Source organism: Osmerus mordax, chromosome 2 (assembly GCF_038355195.1).
Source record: "Osmerus mordax isolate fOsmMor3 chromosome 2, fOsmMor3.pri, whole genome shotgun sequence".
NCBI classification, from domain to species: Eukaryota; Metazoa; Chordata; class Actinopteri; order Osmeriformes; family Osmeridae; genus Osmerus; species Osmerus mordax.
The window spans coordinates 23704079-23714918 of NC_090051.1; the positions used below are offsets into that span (position 1 = coordinate 23704079).

A 10840-nucleotide genomic window follows, 5' to 3' on the forward strand; every position below is an offset into this window, starting at 1 on the left:
TACAAGTCTTTACAGAAAAGTTTAGCACGGATTCACATAAATGAACAAAGAACTGTATATATAGTATATAGTTCAGATACATGTTCCATTACAGCAAGCACAAAAACCCTTTGGACAGTAGGTTTGACAGGACAACTTTTATTTGAGTTGTAAGAGTCCACTTCATTTTGAGAGTACTGTACTTTACATCGGTTTTGTATAATGATCCTTATTCAGTTTTCCTTCTACCACTCTCACAAACAGCAGGTGTTTGTTTGAGGCATTAACAGTGTGAATCTCAAGCCTATGGCCTGACAGAAAATAGCACAGGGATTTGTGCTGGAACGTCCCCCAGATCAACTTTCTCCAACGCTATGCTGCTATGCTCCAGGGGCGAGATAGGGGTCACCTGGCTGCACCGGTCCGACTATGAAGCCCTGAGCTGGGGGACAGCACACACTGCTGCTGTGAGCTGATCCACCCTTGAGTTCTGGGAAAGTAGGCCTCTGTCTCTCTGTCTCTCTGTCACTATCCCTTCCCCTCACACTGGCTGTGTCCTGCCAGGGGCCTCCCTGTAAACACAACAGGGACAGGTGCTGACATTTGAGACCCTGGCTCACTCTTTAACTCTTCTTTCTCTGCAGCCCTCACAGCACAGGGGTCCAGTCCCTTTCCTCTCTGCAGGACACGCCACCTAGGGGCGTTTGGCTTGTGGTTAATGAAGTATAAAGTATAACTACCCCTTATGGATTTTATAGGAAAGGTACTTGTAGCTGTGCTTCAAAAATATCAATATAAATGGATATTGGTTGTGTAAGTGCTACTTGTTAGTGTTAGGAGATTCCTACGTTTTCCTAGGTGACACACAAGTCAGCTGAATGACACCAATAGTGAAACTCAACTCCGAAGTTAGCGGCCAGCGTCTGTGACGTACGTTCAGGGGGTCATGTTAGTGTGTGCATGTCTGTGCGTGCATATCACATATCACATAGGGATGTGTACAGCTCAGTAGCAGAGCTTTACACTGCAGATAGAGATCACAGGCCTGAATTCATCTTTATATACAGTAAATGTAAAGGAATTACATCTCAAACACAACAGGATGCATAATCATTCTCCATAATTCTTCCTGTTCAGTCAATAGTTTTAGATAATAATAAAGTCTCCCATTTCTGCCACTTGGCTACCAGCTGCACCAGAGCGATAAATAGCCCTGGGATTTCCACGGAGGTACCCCAAGTTTACCCGGCACTATGTGTCTGGGGGTCAGTCAGGGGTCACGCACTCCATACCAGTCCCCGTACAAAGCCATACGAATACTTCCTCTCTCCCATGTTGCCCTCCCTCCCATGTCCCCCTCCCCTCCCGGGTTCACATCAGAAAACCCTGCCAGGGTCTCCAGGGTCACAAGAGGCCTGTGCATACACAAGTATCACAAATGAACCAAATGGTGTCAGCATTCTGCATTCTGCGAGCCCTGGGCCCTATCATTGTGTTTACCGAGTAATCAACAGCAATTTCTCTCTAATGTATTTGGCATTCATGCGTGCCCCAGCAACAGGCTGTGGTATTTGCCTTACTAAACAAAAAGGAGAATGAGTATGGTAATGGTATATCTGGAGAGGATTACTCTTGGAAGCACAACAATCAGAGGGTCCCCAGTCCAGAGAGAGCTGGGCCAGAAGTCAGGGTGCCTGATCTGCTGGAAGGTCTTAAATACAGCGTGTCATGCCTAACACGGTTATTCTATTCCCAGCATTCATGCTGTGTCCCAACCACAGCTCACGCCAACTCCAGTATGTGTGAATGTAAGGCAGAGAGGTTCCGATGCAGTGGCCAATGTGCGTCAGTCAAAATGGTTCTCTGAGAGCAGATGTCTTTTAAACCTGTGAAGACAGGTGCATCCTTACAGTGGCTCGTCAACGGAAAGTGAGAATAGAAGGATAAAGTCAGGACATCGCTCAAGAGAGAGCGTAATAGGAGCCGTGTGGAGTGTGTCAGAGGCCTGTATTGGGGGCGTGTGTGTGGGTTTTGTGTGTGAAGACTGTCTAAGGTGTGTGTGTGTGTGTGTGAGTGAGAGAGAGAAACAGGCCTGTCTATGGTGCGTGTAAGGCCTCTGTGGGGGAGTGTGTGCAGAATGTTTACGGTGTGTGTGTTTTTGAGAGAGAGGCTTGTCTATGGTGTGTGTGTGTGTGTGTGTGTGTGTGTGTGTGTGTGTGTGTGTGTGTGTGTGTGTGTGTGTGTGTGTGTGTGTGTGTGTGTGGTATGCATGTACTGTGCATGTGCACTGAGCAGCAAGAGACAATATTTGCCCTGTCATCAAGCGACTGACACTGACACTGTCGTCCTTGGGGAGAATATCTGGGGCCTTGATAAATCCATCCCCTCTGATCCAGAAGAGACTACTGGATCAACGGTAACAAATATCAAGATAGTATCTCAAATTCTAAGGGGAGTATCTCAAATTCTAAGGGGATTAATATAATCTACCATCATAGACACTATAGTTTTTACTGTGAGCTGTGTTAGATAATCTAAAAGGATTCTGCAAAACATATAGCTTGTCATTCTCAAAATGTGTCTGAAATATCCAGTCTGGCAACTCCATCAATGATTTATTGATGGGAATTGTCACTGCCTAGGCACAGAAAGTGTGATTCATCGCACAAAGGCAGCTGACTATACAAGACCCTCTTCTCTCACCAACAAGAAAATGAGGGAAAATGTCTTACTTCATGCAGCATTACTCACTCGTAAGTGATAATCGTGACTTCGTCAGAGAAAATCAAGGAGAGCGACCGAGCCTGACACCCTTGGGTCTTGTTCCATTTCTTGCGTCAGACTTTTTCCAAACAATAATTTGCATGTCCGCGCCTCGTGTCTGGCATCTGAGGGAAGATCTGGATGATCCCTCTGCATCTGTCAGGGAAGGCAATGTCACACACTGTGACCGAGTTCCTCTCCAGAGAAGCTAGGTCTCTCCTCAGTTTATCTGCATTTGATTAATCCCTAACCCAAACAAAACTTAATTACTAATCCATAATTACACAAGAGTGATGTTTAACCCTTATTTGATGTTGATTGTGTCAAAATGTAATTTTGACTAAGCAATAAAAAAAAGCACTCAGTACATGTTCCATCTAGAATGAGAACTCCACAAAGACAAATAACAGCCAGATAAATCTGTCAGTGCTCAACCAGCTTGGAATGTACCATACAAAACAATTGACGCAAAGAACAATGGTTGTCAGTCATCAGTCATCACCCAATCTGCCAACAAAACGACTTGTTTAGAGAGCCGGGGTGCCTGCTGGTCACCAGCAACTGGCTCCTGCTTAGAGCCCGGAGATCTGTCCCCCGGCCTGGCTAATGCTTAGAGCCCGGAGGTCCGTCCCCCGGCCTGGCTAATGCTTACAGCCTGGAGGTCCGTCCCCCGGCCTGGCTCCTGCTTAGAGCCTGGAGGTACGTCCCCCGGCCTGGCTAATGCTTAGAGCCCGGAGGTACGTCCCCCGGCCTGGCTAATGCTTAGAGCCTGGAGGTCCGTCCCCCGGCCTGGCTCCTGCTTACAGCCTGGAGGTCCGTCCCCCGGCCTGGCTAATGCTTACAGCCTGGAGGTCCGTCCCCCGGCCTGGCTCCTGCTTAGAGCCTGGAGGTACGTCCCCCGGCCTGGCTAATGCTTAGAGCCCGGAGGTCCGTCCCCCGGCCTGGCTAATGCTTAGAGCCCGGAGGTACGTCCCCCGGCCTGGCTAATGCTTAGAGCCTGGAGGTCCGTCCCCCGGCCTGGCTCCTGCTTACAGCCTGGAGGTTCGTCCCCCGGCCTGGCTCCTGCTTAGAGCCCGGAGGTACGTCCCCCGGCCTGGCTCCTGCTTAGAGCCCGGAGGTACGTCCCCCGGCCTGGCTCCTGCTTAGAGCCCGGAGGTACGTCCCCCGGCCTGGCTCCTGCTTAGAGCCTGGAGGTCCGTCCCCCGGCCTGGCTCCTGCTTAGAGCCTGGAGGTACGTCCCCCGGCCTGGCTCCTGCTTCCTTGTGATTATTATTTTACCCGAGTTGCCCCCACCCAATACAACCCTGTGTGGAGGAGGGGTCACTTGTGTCTTGGGAGGAGCCAAAAATATTTATTCTATGATGCAACATTGTTATCCAGTGTAATGATGCTAATATTGAGTTGAAAGTTATGATAAAGATAGTCAAGTTAGGATTTGAAATATCTTGGCCAATCACTGATCATAACAATAATTATAATGACTGCTTTGAAGATCACTTAGCTACATACAGTATCATGCTAAATACATGTCGGAATGATCTTTTATAGCAACATTTCCATGAAATATACTTTGATACGGCATAACAATAGACATCCTTCCTTAAACTGTTTATTTGAAGGAATATATTTTCACCATGATGGTCCAACACAATCAATCTAAGATTCTATTTTCAGATCATATTTATATTAGATCATGTAAACACAGGAAGGATTATAAGCAAGTATTCTCTCTCTTCTGGCCTTTACTTGGAAATGAAAGCAATTAAGAAACCTATATCGAGTTAATGTGGATTATGAAAGCAAATTGAGAGTACAGCTGTCTTTACATGGGGGGGGAGAAGAGAGAGAGAGAGAGAGAGAGAGAGAGAGAGAGAGAGAGAGAGAGAGAGAGAGAGAGAGAGAGAGAGAGAGAGAGAGAGAGAGAGAGAGAGAGAGAGAGAGAGAGAGAGAGAGAGAGAGAGAGAGAGAGAGAGAGAGAGAGAGAGAGAGAGAGAGAGAGAGAGAGAGAGAGAGAGAGAGAGAGAGAGAGAGAGAGAGAGAGAGAGAGAGAGAGAGAGAGAGAGAGAGAGAGAGAGAGAGAGAGAGAGAGAGAAGCTCCACCGAGTGAGCAACATGAACAGTGTGGGAGTCTTACAGAACATTCTTCTCTCTGATAGAGTTGAAGAGATTATGGAGATATCTCTGTTTTGATAGTGTAGGGATGACGTTCCTGGGTTATCGTGGAGTCCACAGCAGTGAGTAAGCTGTTGACATCAGTCTGAGCTGTGGATCTGCTGACTGTCTGTCCATCTGAATTCACCCCTCAAACACCCTGCCTCAGGTAGGCCTTCCGACGGCATACTACAAATAATCTACAATTATTTGATCATTTACGACCAACTTCTAATGTTGGCATGTAGGAACGTTTTATAAATATCAATGAAATACATAATTTAAATCAAACTAATCCAGCAAACGTATTTATACAGGTGCGAGATCTTGCCTTTGTTGAGCACAGCCCAGTTCTTCAGAACCAATGTGTTCCTCTCCGTGTTCAACATCGGGAACTGCATCACAATTGGGATGAGTAACCACAACAATGACTAACCTCGCTCGGAAACACACTTCACTCTGCAGGGTGCTCTGAGTCTGTTCTAAACACATGCTCCTGAAGAGAGGCAGGCATGTTCGTACCTGACCGCCCACATGGTGAGAAGCACTGAGGGAGGTTTGGAGGTGTCCGTGCGTGAGGGAGGTTTGGAGGTGTCCGTGCGTGAGGGAGGTTTGGAGGTGTCCGGGCGTGAGGGAGGTTTGGAGGTGTCCGGGCGTGAGGGAGGTTTGGAGGTGTCCGTGCGTGAGGGAGGTTTGGAGGTGTCCGGGCGTGAGGGAGGTTTGGAGGTGTCCGGGCGTGAGGGAGGTTTGGAGGTGTCCGTGCGTGAGGGAGGTTTGGAGGTGTCCGGGCGTGAGGGAGGTTTGGAGGTGTCCGGGCGTGAGGGAGGTTTGGAGGTGTCCGGGCGTGAGGGAGGTTTGGAGGTGTCCGGGCGTGAGGGAGGTTTGGAGGTGTCCGGGCGTGAGGGAGGTTTGGAGGTGTCCGGGCGTGAGGGAGGTTTGGAGGTGTCCGGGCGTGAGGGAGGTTTGGAGGTGTCCGGGCGTGAGGGAGGTTTGGAGGTGTCCGGGCGTGAGGGAGGTTTGGAGGTGTCCGGGCGTGAGGGAGGTTTGGAGGTGTCCGTGCGTGAGGGAGGTTTGGAGGTGTCCGGGCGTGAGGGAGGTTTGGAGGTGTCCGGGCGTGAGGGAGGTTTGGAGGTGTCCGGGCGTGAGGGAGGTTTGGAGGTGTCCGGGCGTGAGGGAGGTTTGGAGGTGTCCGGGCGTGAGGGAGGTTTGGAGGTGTCCGGGCGTGAGGGAGGTTTGGAGGTGTCCGGGCGTGAGGGAGGTTTGGAGGTGTCCGGGCGTGAGGGAGGTTTGGAGGTGTCCGGTCCGGGCTGGCCACCCCCACCCCTCATGTCGGCCTGATGCCAGATTGAACCTTTTATTATTTTGACCTTTCAAACTAATTGCATTCATCCACTTTAGGGTATTTTTTGCATTTTGTGTCAAATGAAAAACATGAATGATGTCTTAAATTAATATAAATTTTGTCTTCATGAAATCAAATGTTTTCCAATTTTCTCTGACTAATAACTAATTGTTTTAATTAAGATTTTAATGAAGAAACATTGGTGAGACAACCACACTCTCTTTCTAGAGAGCGTGAAGGATGCTCTTAAACCCCTCATCACACGACGCGTTCCAACTCTCTAACTGCATTGTTAGGCAGCTGGAGAAGTGTACTGAATCATAATCAGAATCCGGTTTATTGCCAAGTAAGTTTACACTTGAGAAATGTGCTTTGGTAGGTTGGTGCATAACAATAAACATAGTAAGTAGAAATATAGATCTCCAGTCAGCCCAGTTATTAAACAGCCGTGGTCAAGGCACCAGGGAGGACTGGTGGTGCTGTGTTAGAGCACCAGGGAGGACTGGTGGTGCTGTGTTAGAGCACCAGGGAGGACTGGTGGTGCTGTGTTAGAGCACCAGGGAGGACTGGTGGTGCTGTGTTAGAGCACCAGGGAGGACTGGTGGTGCTGTGTTAGAGCACCAGGGAGGACTGGTGGTGCTGTGTTAGAGCACCAGGGGAGCACTGGTGGTGCTGTGTTAGAGCACCAGGGAGGACTGGTGGTGCTGTGTTAGAGCACCAGGGAGGACTGGTGGTGCTGTGTTAGAGCACCAGGGAGGACTGGTGGTGCTGTGTTAGAGCACCAGGGAGGACTGGTGGTGCTGTGTTAGAGCACCAGGGAGGACTGGTGGTGCTGTTTTAGAGCACCAGGGAGGACTGGTGGTGCTGTTTTAGAGCACCAGGGAGGACTGGTGGTGCTGTGTTAGAGCACCAGGGAGGACTGGTGGTGCTGTTTTAGAGCACCAGGGAGGACTGGTGGTGCTGTGTTAGAGCATCATAACCGTTTCAAAACATGAGGCATGAGCCCTCAGCAATTGCTGCCAAAAATGACACCACTGACGTACGAGGTGAAAATAGAAGAGGAGCGAGCGAGCCCAGATCCATCAGCCTGATGTGGAAACTGCATCCCCCCAGAGAGGCCCAGGAGCTGTGGTGCTTACTGCATGGAGCACTAGGCCTTTCTAAGATGAGTGAGAAGGAGCTGTGGTGCTTACTGCATGGAGCACTAGGCCTTTCTAAGATGAGTGAGAAGGAGCTGTGGTGCTTACTGCATGGAGCACTAGGCCTTTCTAAGATGAGTGAGAAGGAGCTGTGGTGCTTACTGCATGGAGCACTAGGCCTTTCTAAGATGAGTGAGAAGGAGCTGTGGTGCTTACTGCATGGAGCACTAGGCCTTTCTAAGATGAGTGAGAAGGAGCTGTGGTGCTTACTGCATGGAGCACTAGGCCTTTCTAAGATGAGTGAGAAGGAGCTGTGGTGCTTACTGCATGGAGCACTAGGCCTTTCTAAGATGAGTGAGAAGGAGCTGTGGTGCTTACTGCATGGAGCACTAGGCCTTTCTAAGATGAGTGAGAAGGAGCTGTGGTGCTTACTGCATGGAGCACTAGGCCTTTCTAAGATGAGTGAGAAGGAGCTGTGGTGCTTACTGCATGGAGCACTAGGCCTTTCTAAGATGAGTGAGAAGGAGCTGTGGTGCTTACTGCATGGAGCACTAGGCCTTTCTAAGATGAGTGAGAAGGAGCTGTGGTGCTTACTGCATGGAGCACTAGGCCTTTCTAAGATGAGTGAGAAGGAGCTGTGGTGCTTACTGCATGGAGCACTAGGCCTTTCTAAGATGAGTGAGAAGGAGCTGTGGTGCTTACTGCATGGAGCACTAGGCCTTTCTAAGATGAGTGAGAAGGAGCTGTGGTGCTTACTGCATGGAGCACTAGGCCTTTCTAAGATGAGTGAGAAGGAGCTGTGGTGCTTACTGCATGGAGCACTAGGCCTTTCTAAGATGAGTGAGAAGGAGCTGTGGTGCTTACTGCATGGAGCACTAGGCCTTTCTAAGATGAGTGAGAAGGAGCTGTGGTGCTTACTGCATGGAGCACTAGGCCTTTCTAAGATGAGTGAGAAGGAGCTGTGGTGCTTACTGCATGGAGCACTAGGCCTTTCTAAGATGAGTGAGAAGGAGCTGTGGTGCTTACTGCATGGAGCACTAGGCCTTTCTAAGATGAGTGAGAAGGAGCTGTGGTGCTTACTGCATGGAGCACTAGGCCTTTCTAAGATGAGTGAGAAGGAGCTGTGGTGCTTACTGCATGGAGCACTAGGCCTTTCTAAGATGAGTGAGAAGCGCAAACTTCATTTGCTGTTGTCTTAACTAGTCAGACAAGCTAAAAAATACAAATGTCCTTAGTACTATATGAATGCATTTTTGGAAGGACCAAAAACTAAAGGACTATCAAGTATAATAGATTTACGATTATTATTATATTTTGATTGAAACCATATTAGATGTAATGCAAGCAAAAACATCAGAACACTTAGGCCTACTACGTACACTGTGAAACATCTTCGTACATTCACGATACACCAACGTTGGACATCCTAGAACTGCGTATGTAACGTTTGACACACGTCATGTTCCCTGTTCCAGACTTCATGTCAGCTGCTTTGAAGATCTACCAAGTTCTATGATTAGTCTCAGTCTATTTTAGCACAGTAACCATTTACCACCATTTTACTTTTATCCATTATGCATTCGATGAAAGTACATCAGACCTTTGATCCTGGTTTCATTAGGGTAGAGAAATGTCTTGCTCCAGCTCTTGCTCCAGGCACCAACCCTTACCCCACTGGGAAGCATGGTTATGAAAGCTGAGGCCAGGCCCAGTGAGGCTGCCAAATAGTTCTCAGTTTCTGCCAATAATCTGCTCTCTATCTTTCCAATCTTATCCTTTGCAGATAGTACAGTAACCACGATCAACTCAACCAAAACATGTTGTAACAAGACCACTGCCACTACACACTACAGACCCATAAGCAGTTTTCAGCGTTTACGAAGCTGTGGTGTGTAATGTGAAGTTCTTGCTCTCTGCTGCTGTTAAAGTGTCCACAGGCTGTGAACTCTCATCTGCTTTATGCAACAAAGGGGAAAGCTCTTGGACACAGGGAGGGGTGCTGGCAAGGGGCTCACTAGAGGTCAAGTACTGCTCTGTGGTTGCTACGGTGACGCGTGATTGGGTGGCGTTGCAGGAAACTGGGAGTGTCAGAGTCATCGTGCCTCTGAAGAATCATGGGGCACTAAATCCTCCCACGTCCCATTAGGCCATGCGACAGACCCTGCTCTCGGCAGTTAGGTTTCAAGCACATCTACAAAAAAAAATAAAAAATCCAAGCCTTTTTGTCTAGACTTAGAACACAATGATTCTACTAACCGTTTTCATAACAAGGAAACTGGGTTGCGGATCTTGAAAAAATCTATCAAGTACACATCGAATTCCTTTTTCTGAGGCGGTAAGTGGATAACTGACAATGTATTTCGTTTTGATGCTATTTACTGTTGTAAACTCCCAATACTGTCTGCTCTCCCCGAACTTCTTAAGTCATCTCTTATTTAAGTATTTGAGTTGCAAAACACACACACACACACACACAGTCCTTCATGTCCTCCTTGGTTGCTCTTCTTCCTGTGGCATGTCTGTGAGAATGGGCCAAAACTGACGCTGTCTTGCTACACAAGATCCCGGTCTAAGCAGGTGTGTTTAAGGAGAGAGAACCATTTCAGCCTATTAAGATGCACCCAATGCACCAGGCACAAAACAAGGAACCACTTCAGCCTATTGAGATGCACCCAATGCACCAGGCATAAAACAAAAGCTTTCTATCTATAGAACCCTCGCTGCTCATAATGCCAATGGAAGCGGAAGACTGTGAGACATGTCTGCAGGCTGCCCCTGCACTGGTGGAGCCTCAGCCACAAGGCCTTCCAGGCTTTTCTGTTTGGAATTCATTAGAAAGATAGGATGAGCGAGTGGGGCAGAGCAGGGGGGTAATCCAGCTTGTTGTGACCACTTCAGAGAGCGTGCAGTGATATCTGAGGCTGTGTGCTGCATTTGAAAACGAGCCAGACGCAGGAAGAAGCTCATTAGGGCCCTGGCTACGCTATTTCTAGAAAATGAAGTTGGAGGAGGGTGGAGAATATTATCAGCAGGATAATAATTGCAGAGAGCGGTGGGATATCACTTTCCATAATTGGAATGTTATCAGATCTAATGAGGTGAGGGATTTAACCAGAGCTAGTTCAACACAGTCAGTCCAAGATGATACCCTTGACAAAAGGAAACATTGGTAGCTCAACGTTCATCAAGATTAAGTGATTATTATCAGGTCCAATGTTTCTAATTAATCAGTCTCAGGCCAAATTGTAGCCTATGTAAAACATTAAGCACTGTGGGTCGGGTGAGACCTACCGGAAACCATATTATTAATGCAATGATCCATAAAATGCAATCCACCAGATTTAACATGCTGACTTGAGATAAAAGATTCAGGTGCAGTTCAACAGCAAACTAGTTTTTCAACAGATTACCATGGACGTTACCATGGACGTTACCATGGACGTTACCATGGACGTTACCATGGACG

General features: G+C 48.2%; 1 protein-coding gene across 1 annotated transcript; it reads right to left on the reverse strand.

The window, feature by feature from the left end:
- Nucleotides 1-3922: 3922 nt before the first annotated feature.
- Nucleotides 3923-6221, reverse strand: LOC136967697 (uncharacterized). Its single transcript, XM_067261592.1, has 2 exons — nucleotides 5416-6221; nucleotides 3923-4046 (listed from the first exon to the last, which is right to left on the reverse strand). Exons 1-2 carry the CDS (start codon nucleotides 6219-6221, stop codon nucleotides 3923-3925), a joined length of 930 nt encoding a protein of 309 aa, XP_067117693.1.
- Between the last annotated feature and the right edge of the window lie 4619 nt (nucleotides 6222-10840).